At 44.9% G+C, this 15,348-nt stretch overlaps 1 protein-coding gene across 5 annotated transcripts; it reads left to right on the plus strand.

Moving 5' to 3' along the window:
* The first annotated feature begins 556 nt into the window (after positions 1–556).
* Positions 557–15,029, plus strand: LOC115120341 (gasdermin-E-like). Of its 5 annotated transcripts, none has more exons than XM_029649260.2 (11): positions 557–658; positions 769–874; positions 8,581–8,823; positions 8,992–9,184; positions 9,733–9,913; positions 10,416–10,524; positions 10,674–10,832; positions 11,276–11,409; positions 11,575–11,764; positions 11,835–11,905; positions 12,187–15,029. In XM_029649260.2, the coding sequence occupies exons 3-11, from the start codon at positions 8,613–8,615 to the stop codon at positions 12,418–12,420; spliced, it is 1,482 nt and encodes a 493-aa protein (XP_029505120.1). In that variant the 5' UTR covers positions 557–658; positions 769–874; positions 8,581–8,612; the 3' UTR covers positions 12,421–15,029. The 5 variants fall into 5 exon arrangements, with proteins under 5 accessions (XP_029505120.1, XP_029505121.1, XP_064876346.1 ...); XM_065020274.1 differs by having other exon boundaries at positions 585–874; positions 12,187–12,441; positions 13,658–15,029; XM_029649261.2 differs by having other exon boundaries at positions 582–874; positions 11,677–11,764.
* Positions 15,030–15,348: the final 319 nt, after the last annotated feature.

The following is a 15,348-nucleotide window of genomic DNA, read 5'->3' on the forward strand; positions in this document are numbered from 1 at the left end:
TTTTTGCCTTTAGGGGAGCTAATGTTTCATTCAGGGGAGCTGAACCCCTCCCCTCCCCCGAGTAATTCACACCCTGATTTTTATGACACTTTTATTGTCGGTGTTATGACACGGTGTTGTAAAAATTGTCCTTCACTCTCTTTGTTTCTTGCGTGTGTGTGTGTGTGTGTGTGTGTGTGTGTTACAGCAATCAGGAACCTTGTTTTACCTTCTTTGTGTTAATCATTAGCAGCTGAAGACTGCTGTTGAAAGAGCAGTTGGGATGATGAATACAGAATGATAATGAGACTTGACTCCTTCCTCATATTGTAAGTCAAACGACAAAGTAGCAGTTCTGTTTGGGTTCCGATTATGTAATGGACAAGTCCTGATTTCAAAAACACTGTGTGGAATTCAGTTTGTTTGACTCACACACACACACACACACTGCTCATGTGATGTCAATTACCACGGTATACACTTTGGGGGCGTGGTGGAAGCAGAAGCCCAAAGTCTGTCCTTTCAAAAGTGCAGAAGTAGGACCAACCCACTTTGTCTGACTGACAACTCTCTGCTCCAATCGATACCGTAACAATGTTTGGATAGCCTATCGTATCGTTGTTGGTGTGTAGCGGCACTCATTTCATCAGAATGTAAAATAGAAAATCCAAGTAGCGGGGTAACTATCAATGGGTGGTCAACTGTTTGTCTACTACTGTATAACAGTTTCAAGTTATATGAACAGGGCATTTGAATAGTTTGAAACTTTCTTGCGCTGCTGTGCCTCAGGTGACTTGCCAGAACCGACATTCAAAAAGTGACAGGCAACCGGACCGGTGGTGTTTGGAGACGCTGTACTCGATCCCTGTTTAATAAATCCAGACTCTACAACAAGGTAGGTTATGAACAGGTGTTTTTTTCGGCGTTGAATATACTTTATTTTTTCATCAAATCGAATTTTATTTGTTACATGCGCCGAGTACAACCTTAACATGAAATGCTTAATTATACAAGACAAGAACATTACATAACGAGGCTATATACGGGGGTACTGGTACTGAGCCAATGTGCGAAAGGTATAGCAGAGGTAAATTATAGTGTTTCTGTTTTCCATACTTCTCTTCCCACATACAAACCTCACATTTTATTTCATAATATGGTGTATTGGATCTCCTCCCTCTCTGTTTTCTCCCTCTCTCTCAACCCTCTCCTCCCTCTCTGTTTTCTCCCTCTCTCTCCACCCTCTCCTCCCTCTCTGTTTTCTCCCTCTCTCTCAACCCTCTCCTCCCTCTCTGTTTTCTCCCTCTCTCTCAACCCTCTCCTCCCTCTCTGTTTTCTCCCTCTCTCAACCCTCTCCTCCCTCTCTGTTTTCTCCCTCTCTCTCCACCCTCTCCTCCCTCTCTGTTTTCTCCCTCTCTCTCCACCCTCTCCTCCCTCTCTGTTTTCTCCCTCTCTCTCAACCCTCTCCTCCCTCTCTGTTTTCTCCCTCTCTCTCCACCCTCTCCTCCCTCTCTGTTTTCTCCCTCTCTCTCAACCCTCTCCTCCCTCTCTGTTTTCTCCTCTCTCTCAACCCTCTCCTCCCTCTCTGTTTTCTCCCTCTCTCTCAACCCTCTCCTCCCTCTCTGTTTTCTCCTCTCTCTCAACCCTCTCCTCCCTCTCTGTTTTCTCCCTCTCTCTCAACCCTCTCCTCCCCTCTCTGTTTTCTCCCTCTCTCTCAACCCTCTCCTCCCTCTCTGTTTTCTCCCTCTCTCTCAACCCTCTCCTCCCTCTCTGTTTTCTCCCTCTCTCTCAACCCTCTCCTCCCTCTCTGTTTTCTCCCTCTCTCTCAACCCTCTCCTCCCTCTCTGTTTTCTCCCTCTCTCTCCACCCTCTCCTCCCTCTCTCTCAACCCTCTCCTCCCTCTCTCTCAACCCTCTCCTCCCTCTCTCTCAACCCTCTCCTCCCTCTCTCTCAACCCTCTCCTCCCTCTCTCTCAACCCTCTCCTCCCTCTCTGTTTTCTCCCTCTCTCTCCACCCTCTCCTCCCTCTCTGTTTTCTCCCTCTCTCTCCACCGCTCTTCCGCTAGATTGCTTTAAACTTGTTTTCTGAGCTGCTATAATGTGAGGGGTGGCGTTAGGGGGTAAATGGTGTTATGATAACACAGCATAGGGGCCTTCCCTCTTGTCCAATGAGTGAGTCTGTTAGAACACACTTGCGGTGTTGGGTGCACCTCCTACACATATGAAGGGGAATTTGAAGGTGAAATGAGGAGAAATACGGTATGACATTTGGAGATCACTAAAGAACACAACAGTAGTCAAATCTATGTATGATTCATGTTGGTAGGAAATAGGGGCGCAAGTTGGAGACATACAGACGCCTCACAAGTCCTCAACTGTCAGATTCATTAAATAGTACCCACAAAACACCAGTCTCAACGTCAATAGTGAAGAGGTGACTCCGGGATGCTGGCCTTCTAGGCAGAGTTCCTCTGTCCAGTGTCTGTGTCCATTTTAATCTTTTATTTTTATTGGCCAGGATGAGAAGACTTTTTCTTTGCAACTCTGCCTCTTGACGTTGAGACTGGTGTTTTGCGGGTACTATATAATGAAGCTGCCATTTGAGGACTTGTGAGGCGTCTGTTTCTCAAACTAGACACTCTAATGTACTTGTCCTCTTGCTCAGTTGTGCACCGGGGCCTCCCACTCTTTATATTCTGGTTAGAGACAGTTTGCGCTGTTCTGTGAAGGGAGTAGTACACAGCTCTGTACAAAATCTTCAGTTTCTAAGTGCTTCCTTTATTTTGGCAGTTACCTTTATGTATAATGTTAATGGTGTTTATTGATGTGCATATAGATATCTATAATGCTGTTGTTTTATTGATTGTGTGTGTGTGTGTGTATAGATATGTATAGTGTAATTGTTTTTTAATGATGTGTGTGTGTGTGTGTGTGTGTGTGTGCGTGTGTGTGTGTGTGTGTGTATACAGTGGGGCAAAAAAAGTATTTAGTCAGCCACCAATTGTGCAAGTTCTCCCACTTAAAAAGACGAGAGAGGCCTGTAATTTTCATCATAGGTAAACTTCAACTATGACAGACAAAATGAGAAAAACAAAAATCCATAAAATCACATTGTAGGATTTCTTAATGAATTTATTTGCAAATTATGGTGGAAAATAAGTATTTGGTCAATAACAAAAGTTTATCTCAATACTTTGTTATATACCCTTTGTTGGCAAGTCTTCACAAGGTTTTCACACACTGTTGCTGGTATTTTGGCCCATTCCTCCATGCAGATCTCCTAGAGCAGTGATGTTTTGGGGCTGTTGCTGGGCAACACGGACTTTCAACTCCCTCCAAAGATTTTCTATGGGGTTGAGATCTGCAGACTGGCTAGGCCACTCCAGGACCTTGAAATGCTTCTTACGAATCCACTCCTTCGTTGCCCGGGCGGTGTGTTTGGGATCATTGTCACGCTGAAAGACCCAGCCACGTTTAATCTTCAATGCCCTTGCTGATGGAAGGAGGTTTTCACTCAAAATCTGACGATACATGGCCCCATTCATTCTTTCCTTTACACGGATCAGTCGTCCTGGTCCCTTTGCAGAAAAACAGCCCCAAAGCATGATGTTTCCACTCCCATACTTCACAGTAGGTATGGTGTTCTTTGGATGCAACTCAGCATTCTTTGTCCTCCAAACACGACGAGTTGAGTTTTTACCAAACGTCTGGCACTGCAGGATTTGAGTTCCTGGCGGCGTAGTGTGTTACTGATGGTAGGCTTTGTTACTTTGGTCCCAGTTCTCTGCAGGTCATTCATTAGGTCCCCCCGTGTGGTTCTGGGATTTTTGCTCACTGTTCTTGTGATCATTTTGACCCCACGGGGTGAGATCTTGCATGGAGCCCCAGATCGAGGGAGATTATCAGTGGTCTTGTATGTCTTCCATTTCCTAATAATTGCTCCCACAGTTGATTTCTTCAAACCAAGCTGCTTACCTATTGCAGATTCAGTCTTCCCAGCCTGGTGCAGGTCTACAATTTTGTTTCTGGTGTCCTTTGTCAGCTCTTTGGTCTTGGCCATAGTGGGGTTTGGAGTGTTTGAGGTTGTGGACAGGTGTCTTTTATACTGATAACAAGTTCAAACAGGTGCCATTAATACAGGTAACGAGTGGAGGACAGAGGAGCCTCTTAAAGAAGAAGTTACAGGTCTGTGAGAGCCAGAAATGTTGCTTGTTTGGAGGTGACCAAAAACTTATTTTCCACCATGATTTGCAAATACATTCATTAAAAATCCTACAATGTGATTTTCTGGATTTTTTCCCCCTCGTTTTGTCTGTCATAGTTGAAGTGTACCTATGATGAAAATTACAGGCCTCTCTCATATTTTTAAGTGGGAGAACTTGCACAATTGGTGGCTGACAATACTTTTTTGCCCCACTGTATATACTGTTGATATGTATAGTGTAATTGTTGTTTATTGATGTGTTCATGCAGGGTTCATCTGCAAAAGAGACACTGGCCTCAGCATGACTTCCTGCTTAAATAGAGGATCAATAAAATGTACCCATTCATTTCTATTTGGCACAAAATAATCTGAAACACAACCAAAATGAACTGCAAATACATCCAACAAGTTTGTAGAGTCACAAGCGTGCTAGCAATATGGGACCAAATAAAACACTTTTGACTATTTTATTGACACCACCCTTGATCAGTCACTGGCTTTATCAATAAGTGCATCGAGGACGTCGTCCCCACGGTAACTGTACGTACATACCAGAACCATTCGCACTGAGCTAAAGGGTAGAGCTGCTGCTTTCAAGGAGTGGGACTCTAACCCGGAAGCTTATAAGAAATCCTGCTATGCCCTCTGGCGAACCATCAAACAGGCAAAGCATCAATACAGGACTAAGATCAAATCATACTACACCGGCTCCGTGGCAGGGCTTGCAAACCATAACAGACTACAAAGGGAAGCACAGCCGAGAGCTGCCCAGTGACACGAGCCTACCAGACGTGCTAAATAACTTCTATGCTCGCTTCGAGGCAAGTAACACTGAAACATGTATGAGAGCATCAGCTGTTCCAGATGACTGTGTGATCACGCTCTCCACAGCTGATGTGAGTAAGACCTTTAAACAGGTCAACATTCACAAGGCTGCGGGGCCAGATGGATTACCAGAACGTGTACTCAAGCATGAGCTGACCAACTGGCAAGTGTCTTCACTGACATTTTCAACATCTCCATGTCTGAGTCTGTAATAGCAACATGTTTTAAGCAGACCACCATAGTGCCTGTGCCCAAGAACACAAAGGTAACCTGCCTAAATGATTACCGACCAATAGCACTCACATCTGTAGCCATGAAATGCTTTGAAAGGCTGGTCATAGCTCACATCAACACCATTATCCTAAAACCCTAGACCCACTCCAATTTGCATACTGCACCAACAGAACCACAGATGATGCAATCTCTATTGCACTCCACGCTGCCCTTTCCTACCTGGACAAAAGTAACACCTATGTGAGAATGCTAATCAAAGCTCATCACTAAGCTAAGGACCCTGGGACTAAACACCTCCCTTTGCAACCGGATCCTGGACTTCCTGAAGGGCGCCCCCCAGGTGGTAAGGGTAGGTAACAACACATCCGCCACACTGATCCTCAACACGGGGGCCCCTCAAGGGTGTGTGCTCAGTCCCCTCCTGTACTCCCTGTTCACTCATGACTGAATGCCCAGGCACGACTCAAACACCATCATTATGTTTGCTGATTTACATTTACATTTAAGTCATTTAGCAGACGCTCTTATCCAGAGCGACTTACAAATTGGTGCATTCACCTTATGACATCCAGTGGAACAGTAGTGCATCTAAATCTTTTAAGGGGGGTGAGAGGGATTACTTTATCCTATCCTAGGTATTCCTTAAAGAGGTGGGGTTTCAGGTGTCTCCGGAAGGTGGTGATTGACTCCGCTGTCCTGGCGTCGTGAGGGAGTTTGTTCCACCATTGGGGGGCCAGAGCAGCGAACAGTTTTGACTGGGCTGAGCGGGAACTGTACTTCCTCAGTGGTAGGGAGGCGAGCAGGCCAGAGGTGGATGAACGCAGTGCCCTTGTTTGGGTGTAGGGCCTGATCAGAGCCTGGAGGTACTGAGGTGCCGTTCCCCTCACAGCTCCGTAGGCAAGCACCATGGTCTTGTAGCGGATGCGAGCTTCAACTGGAAGCCAGTGGAGAGAGCGGAGGAGCGGGGTGACGTGAGAGAACTTGGGAAGGTTGAACACCAGACGGGCTGCGGCGTTCTGGATGAGTTGTAGGGGTTTAATGGCACAGGCAGGGAGCCCAGCCAACAGCGAGTTGCAGTAATCCAGACGGGAGATGACAAGTGCCTGGAATAGGACCTGCGCCGCTTCCTGTGTGAGGCAGGGTCGTACTCTGCGGATGTTGTAGAGCATGAACCTACAGGAACGGGCCACCGCCTTGATGTTAGTTGAGAACGACAGGGTGTTGTCCAGGATCACGCCAAGGTACTTAGCGCTCTGGGAGGAGGACACAATGGAGTTGTCAACCGTGATGGCGAGATCATGGAACGGGCAGTCCTTCCCCGGGAGGAAGAGCAGCTCCGTCTTGCCGAGGTTCAGCTTGAGGTGGTGATCCGTCATCCACACTGATATGTCTGCCAGACATGCAGAGATGCGATTCGCCACCTGGTCATCAGAAGGGGGAAAGGAGAAGATTAATTGTGTGTCGTCTGCATAGCAATGATAGGAGAGACCATGTGAGGTTATGACAGAGCCAAGTGACTTGGTGTATAGCGAGAATAGGAGAGGGCCTAGAACAGAGCCCTGGGGGACACCAGTGGTGAGAGCACGTGGTGTGGAGACGGATTCTCGCCACGCCACCTGGTAGGAGCGACCTGTCAGGTAGGACGCAATCCAAGTGTGGGCCGCGCCGGAGATGCCCAACTCGGAGAGGGTGGAGAGGAGGATCTGATGGTTCACAGTATCGAAGGCAGCCGATAGGTCTAGATGACTGATGACACAACAGATGACACAACAGTGGTATCCCTGATCACAGACAACGATGAGAGCCTATAGGGAGGAGGTCAGAGATCTGACCGTGTGGTACAAGGACAACAACCACTCCCTCAACGTGATCAAGACAAAGGAGATGATTGTGGACTACAGGAAAAAAGGAGGACCGAGCATGCTCCTATTCTCATCGACGGGGCTATAGTGGAGCAGCATGAGAGCTTCAAGTTCCTTGATGTCCACATCACCAACAAACTAACATGCTCCAAGCACACCAAGACAGTCGTGAAGTGGGCACAACAAAACCTATTCCCCCTCAGGAGACTGAAAAGATTTGACATGGGTCCTCAGATCCTCAAGGTTTTACAGCTGCACCATCGAGAGCATCCTGGCGGGTTGCATCACCACCTGGTATTACAACTGCTCGGCCTCCGACCGCAAGACACTACAGAGGATAGTGCGTAGGGCCCAGTCCATTACTGGGGCCAAGCTCCCTGCCATCCAGGACCTCTATACCAGGTGGTGTCAGTGGAAGGCCCTAAAAATGGTCAAAGACTCCAGCCACCCTAGTCATAGACTGTTCTCTCTGCTGCCGCATGGCAAGTGGTACCAGAGCGGCAAGTATAGATCCAAGAGGCTTCTAAACAGCTTCTACCCCCAAGCCATAAGACTCCTGAACAGCTAATCAAATGACTACCCAGACTATTTGCATTGCCACCCCCCCCCCCCCCTTCTAAGCTGCTGCTACTCTGTTATTATCTATGCATAGTCACTTTAATAACTTTACCTACATGTACATATTACCTCAATTACCTTGACACCGGTGCCCCCGCACATTGACTCTGAACCGGTACCCCCTGTATATAGCCTTCACATTGACTCTGAACCGGTACCCCCTGTATATAGCCTCCACATTGACTCTGTACCGGTACCCCCTGTATATAGCCTCCACATGGACTCTGTACCGGTACCCCCTGTATATAGCCTCCACATTGACTCTGTACCGGTACCCCCTGTATATAGCCTCCACATTGACTCTGAACCGGTACCCCCTGTATATAGCCTCCACATTGACTCTGTACCGGTACCCCCTGTATATAGCCTCCACATTGACTCTGAACCGGTACCCCCTGTATATAGCCTCCACATTGACTCTGTACCGGTACCCCCTGTATAAAGCCCCGCTATTGTTATTTACTGCTGCTCTTTAATTATTTGTTATTCTTATCTCTAACTTTTTTTGTTGGTATTTTCTTAAAACTGTATTGTTGGTTAAGTGCTTGTAAGTAAGCATTTCACTGTTGTATTCGGCACATATGACAAATACAATTTGATTTCATTTGATAAAGATTACCAATAATGACTGTATAAAATAAATAATTCAAATAATGAGCAATATTGTATGCTCCAAAAAATTGCTAAATTATATTATTTTATACTAATACAATTGCTCAAAGAACGTTTTTGTTTAACACATAATAATAACAATTTTCAAAAAGGTAGTCAAAATTGTTGACATAGTTGCCATAGGCAACTTCATCTTACTTTAGTGTTTGAGGTGTTTGTGTGTAACTGTGTCTCCACCTTCCTACAGGTGTTGGCCCTGTCCCCCCCCCACAACAAGTGATGTTTGCCAAGGCAACCGCAAACTTTGTCCGTCAGATTGACCCGGATGGAACTCTGATATCTGTCTCCCGCCTTAACGACTCAGACAAATTGGTTCCCATGGCACTGGTCGTCAAGCGCAACCGTTTCTGGTTCTGGCAACAGCCCAAGTACCAGCCCTCTGGCTTCACACTCAGTCACCTGTTGTTAGGAGACAAAGAGCTCACTCCAGGTACAGTAGAGCCATGGTTACTCCTCATAAACACCTCACATTTCATATTTTGCCCATACACAGCTGTCTGAAACATATCTGGCCGTTTCATACCTTACACATCTGACTTACACATCTGGTCCCGTCTCTACTCTTCCTACGCTCTTGTCTCTGTGCTTGATCTCTCAGACGTGTCTGAGTCAGACTTCCTGTCCTATGAGGGGAGGTTTGGAGACAACCTGAGTGGGAAGCTGGATGCCAAGGCTGGGAACGTCAGTGTCAACTTGGAGGGGGGGGGCTCCTCCAAGCTCCAATCATCATTCAGCAAGCTGAAGAAGCAGGATGTTGATGTACAGAAGCTACTGCTAGCCTCCAATGACAGGTGGAGTGTTGTAACAATGTGCAAATAGTTTAAGTACAAAAGGGAAATAAATATGGGTTGTATTTACAATGGTGTTTGTTCTTCACTGGTTAACCTTTTCTTGTGGCAACAGGTCACAAATCTTGCTGCTGTGATGGCACACTGGTATTTCATCCAATAGTAATGGGAGTTTATCAAAAATCTCTGTCTCTCTCTCTCCCCCTGTCTCGATCTCTCTCCCTCTTTCTTTCTCTCAATTCAAAGGGCTTTATTGGCATGGGAAACATATTTACGTTGCCAAAGCAAGTGAAATAGATTATAAACAAAAGTGAAATAAACAATCAAAAATTCAGTTAACATTACACTCACAAAAGTTTCAAAGGAATATAGTCATTTCATATGTAATACTATGGCTATGTACAGGGTTATAACGATGTGCAAATAGTTTGTGTGTCTCTCTCTCTCTATCTCTGTTTGTGTTTCCTTCCTCACACCAGACCCAGTCTCTCCAGTTGTCTTCATGTACATCCCTCTCAACCTCTTTAACCTCCCTCTCTCTGTGTGTGTAGGGTAGTGGACATGCAGCATGGTCTAGTGCAGCAGTGTCAGAAGCATACGGAGGTGTTTGCTGTGTTGAAGGAGAGGGTCCTAACCACCACCCCCTGCTCCATCTCAGAACAGGTCCAGGAACAGGGCACCTGCCAGAGGGTTCTGGGACTACTGGGCAACCTGGGGACACATGCTGTACAGGTGGGTTATTATACGTGTCTATCAGATGTGTGTTCTTACATATTATTACATGTTATTAAATGTGTGTATACACTACCATTCAAAAGTTTGGGATCACTTAGAAATGTCCTTGTTTCTTTTTTTTTGTCCATTAAAATAACATAAAATCGATCAGAAATACAGTGTAGACATTGTTAATGTTATAAATGATTATTGTAGCTGGAAACGGCTGATTTTTAGGCCTACAGAGGCCCATTATCAGCAACCATCACTCCTGTGTTCCAATGGCACGTTGTTAACTAATCCAAGTTTATCATTTTAAAGGCTAATTGATCATTAGAAAAACCCTTTTGCAATTATGTTAGCATAGCTGAAAACTGTTGTTATGCTTAAAGAAGCAATAAAACTGGCCTTTTTAGACTAGTTGAGTATCTGGAGCATCAGCATTTGTGGGTTCGATTACAGCCTCAAAATGTCCAGAAACAAAGACCTTTCTTCTGAAAGTCGTCAGGTGTGTTTGCAGGAGAATGGCAGTATAGAGATGGACAGTAACGTTTCCTTGGAGATTCCCCCTCTCACTGTCATCGCCTACAGCCTCATAGAGTTAGAGGTCAGGAAAGACGGACACTATGGTGAGTGTGTGTCTGTGTGTAGTTGTATTATGAAAGGCTGTGTGTGATGTGTGTGACCTACTGCTATAGGTACTATTACATTGCGGTTCTACATGGTGAATGAATAATTGTCTTTCATTCTCTCGCTCTTTCTCTCTCTGTATTGTCAGAGCTGTGTCTCCAGCATGGTACTCTGGGAGGATTCGAGGCAGACTCTGGGAGGACCTCGCCGTCCCAGGATTCCTTTGATGCCCTGTGTGTAGTGGACGGGCTGGAGTGGACGGAGAAGGAGATTCCTGAAGGAGCACCACTCGGCACACTGCAGAAAAGTATGCATTTCTTTATCCATCCAGCCACTCATAAATTCATTGCTGATCCAGGTCAGTTGATAATTGAGTTCCCTTTTATTGTTGACGTTGAGATATACAGCAGTTGATTTGACCAACATGTGATATTGTGTCAATATATAAAACAGGAAGTGAAATCTGTTGACAGCTATTCCACAAAATAAATTGAGAATTGTCTTCTTCTTTTCATCAAATAAATGATACTGAGAGAGGAAGTGCAGTGCTGAGTTTGTAACTTTGGATAAAATATTTAATGTAACAATTGTGATTTACGTTGTGATTTTTCACACAGAAACAGACTGAGAGGAATTTCTCTCTTAGCATTATTTAGTGGTCTGGTCGTTCTGTCATCAGTGATGTGTCATCAGAAAAGTGAGCCTAAGAGTCAAGCTCTGATTGGTTATTTATCTCTCTCTCCCCTACAGACTTGCAGGGGTTGGACTTGGAGGTCTATGCAGGTCAGTTAGCGGTTCTCCCAGAGTCGACCCGGTTAGCTCTGTTCCAAAGACTCCTGGAGGTTCTAGTGGACAGAACCACACTCTCGGTTCTGGAACACATGGTAAGTGTCACAGGGCCCAGGGCCAAATGTAGTGCATTATAAAGGCATAAGGGGGCCATTTCGAATGCAGCCCTTGTCTGATGGCATTGTTTGGTGGAGTTTTTAGACCAGGCACAGTCATATCTGACACAGTATGATTTGGCAATGATTCTCTCTCTCTCTTAGTTGGAGGGGTTGTGCAGAGGTGAGGAACCTGACCCTGCAGAGGTAAATCAATTAGCTGTGACTCAAAACAAATCTGTTTTCGCCCTATTGGACCTGGTCCAGAAAGGCCCAACCAATGAGATACAGGCTGACAGAGCCTCCGCCTCCCCTCACCTGACCGCCACTCATCTGCTGGTCAGCGCCTTGGAGGGTGAGTGTATGTGTGAGTGAGAGTGAGAGTGTGTTGCATTCTCTAACCCCTGTGTGTTGCATTTCTGTAGCGTTGCCTGAAGCTGCCCTGACTCTGCTGGGAGAATCTAGCCCTGATGTCCTGGAAGCGCTCAACACTCTGGTCAGTATGATTTTATTCACTATATGATTCACTAGTCACTTTAAACGACTCACCATTCAATACTGAAGCCCTCAACCCTCTGGTCAGTGTGATTCAAATCACTTTATGATTCATGAGTGACTTTATACAACTCACAATTCACTATTCCTGATTCACAAATAAGGCTTTGATATGAATACTCTGGGCAAAACATGGACAGAAATAATGAATCAGACACTAGTCATTATCTATTCCACTGTAGACCCTGTAACTCTTACCAACCTGCGTTGTCTGTCCAACAGGTGACCAAGCTAAAGGTAAACAGTCAGTCCCTCCCCCTTGAGTCGCTGCCCCTCCCCCTACAGGATGAGGGGGCATTCCATTGGGCAGAGCAGCTCCTCTTCTCCTCCAAAGTGACGCTGCGGAGAGAGACTGACAGGCTGTGGGCGGAGACAGGAAGACAGCCAGGAGTGTTTCCATTGGTCATGTGCATCGCTGTGCAGGGACTGACATCTCTGTATGCTGGGAAAGGGTAGAATGCATAGATGGATGGATGGGTATGTTTCAAATGTATTACGTTTTATAAATTCCAGTGCATCGCTTGTGTGTTTGCCCTATATACAGTCGTGGCCACAAGTTTTGAGAATGACACAAATATTAATTTCCACAAAATTTGACTTTTTTTGATATTTGATATTTTTGTCAGATGTGACTATGGAATACTGAAGTATAATTACAAGCATTTCATAAGTGTCAAAGGCTTTTATTGACAATTACATGAAGTTGATGCAAAGAGTCAATATTTGCAGTGTTGACCCTTCTTTTTCAAGACCTCTGCAATCCGCCCTGGCATGCTGTCAATTAACTTCTGGGCCACATCCTGACTGATGGCAGCCCATTCTTGCATAATCAATGCTTGGAGTTTGTCAGAATTTGTGGGTTTTTGTTTGACCACCTGCATCTTGAGGATTGACCACAAGTTCTCAATGGGATTAAGGTCTGGGGAGTTTCCTGGCCATGGACCCAAAATATTGATGTTTTGTTCCCTGAGCCACCTAGTTATCACTTTTGCCTTATGACAAGGTGCTCCATCATGCTGGGAAATGCATTGTTCATCACCAAACTGTTCCTGGATGGTTGGGAGAAGTTGCTCACGGAGGATGTGTTGGTACCATTCTTTATTAATGTCTGTGTTCTTCGGCAAAATTGTGAGTGAGCCCACTCCCTTGGCTGAGAAGCAACCCCACACTTGAATGGCCTCAGGATGCTGGACTGATGGTAGCGCTCACCTTGTCTTCTCCGGACAAGCTTTTATCCGGATGCCCCAAACAATCGGAAAGGGGATTCATCAGAGAGAATGACTTTACCCCAGTCCTCAGCAGTCCAATCCCTGTACCTAATATCAGTCTGTCCGTGATGTTTTTCCTGGAGAGAAGTGGCTTCTTTGCTGCCCTTCTTGACACCAGGCCATCCTCCAAAAGTCTTTGCCTCACTGTGCGTGCAGATAAACTCACACCTGCCTGCTGCCATTCCTGAGCAAGCTCTGTACTGGTGGTACCCTGATCCCACAGCTGAATCAACTTTAGGAGACGGTCCTGGTGCTTGCTGGACTTTCTTGGGCTCCCTGAAGCCTTCTTCACAACAATTGAACCGCTCTCCTTGAAGTTCTTGATGATCCAATAAATGGTTGATTTAGGTGCAATCTTACTGGCAGCAATATCCTTGATGCCCTTTTTGTGCAAAGCAATGATGACGACACGTGTTTCCTTGCAGGTAACCATGATTGACAGAGGAAGAACAATGATTCCAAGCACCACCCTCCTTTTGAAGCTTCCAGTCTGTTATTCAAACTCAATCAGCATGACAGGGTGATCTCCAGCCTTGTGCTTGTAAACACTCACACCTGTGAGAAAAAGAATCCCTGACATGATGTCTGCTGGTCCTTTTGTGGCAAGGCTGAAATGCAGTGGAAATGTTTTTTGGGGGATTCAGTTCATTTGCATGGCAAAGAGGGACTTTGCAATTCATCTGATTACTCTTCATAACATTCTGGAGTATCTGCAAATTGCCATCATACAAACTGAGGCAGCAGACTGTGAAAATTAATATTTGTGTCATTCTCAAAACCTTTGGCCATGACTGTACACTCAATGAATTTTGTATTTTTGGAGACACTTATAAAAAGCTGTAAGAGAATCTACTCCAGAATAGATTTTCAGAAACTTTAATGTGTTTGGAAAGAAATTGAAAGCCGAAGTCATTTGTGATTGAGTCGACATACCATTTACCGTGAACACCGTCTCCACTAAAGCAGGAGAATTGCCTTAAAATGTAAAGCTGAACTTATGCAATGCGGATTGAATAGAGCCCTCACAGTATATTACCTCTACATTTAATGTAGAAGTGTTTATAAATATATTATATTCTTATTTACAATAAAAGTGACTCAAATGACACAATGCATAATTTTGTACTGAAGAATGTTTGTTTCAAATGCTTGTTTTGTTTTTCACGTTTTGTGTTTGCTTTTCATGTATTGTGCAATTGATGTGTATATAGTTACAGGTAACTGCCAAAATAAAGGAAACATCAACATAAAGTGTCTTAATATAGCATTGGTCCACCGCAATCCAGAACAGTTTCAATGTGCCTTGGCATGATTCTACAAGTGTCTGGAACTCTATTGGAGGGATGCGACACCATTCTTCCACCAGAAATGTCATCATTTGGTGTTTTTTTTTATGGTGGTGGAAAACGCTGTCTCAGGCGCCACTCCAGAATCTTCCATGAGTTTAATTGGGTTGAGATCTGGTGTCTGAGACGACCACGGCATATGGCTGACATCGTTTTCATGCTCAACAAACCTTTCAGGCACATCTTGTGCCCTGTGGGTGGGGGCATTGTCATCCTATGGGCGCATAGCCATGGTAGCCAAAATATCCAGCATTTTTATACATGACCCTAAGCATGATGGGATGTTAATTGCTTAATTAACTCAGGAACCACACATGTGTGGAAGCAGCTGCTTTAAATATGCTTTGTATCCCTGTTTGTATTATCTTGGCAGTTACCTGTCTATTGCCTCTAAGACATGAAGTCAAAGCATATTGCCATTTGTGTAAGATTATACAGCTTTTTAATAATATATCAATATGTTGTATTTCGTCATTTCACAGTTCTACGTAGTTGCAATGCTGCCACTAAACTATGCATTCTGTGTTTTCAATCAAATGTACTGTATATTTATGAACCATCCATTGTCTCTGAATGGTGTTAAATATGAACTAAACATAGCCATTACCCAAAACAACAAAGGACAAATACTTTCCAGATGAATTTCTGTCAATTTAATGTAACAATGTATTGCTTTAGAGATGTGTTTCACAACACAAGGTTGTTGTAGGACACCAGTTGGGACTTAGTTCAGAATGACCACAGAAAACAGTCAGAATATAGTATTTGGG

This window comes from Oncorhynchus nerka, linkage group LG7 (genome assembly GCF_034236695.1).
Source record: "Oncorhynchus nerka isolate Pitt River linkage group LG7, Oner_Uvic_2.0, whole genome shotgun sequence".
NCBI classification, from domain to species: Eukaryota; Metazoa; Chordata; class Actinopteri; order Salmoniformes; family Salmonidae; genus Oncorhynchus; species Oncorhynchus nerka.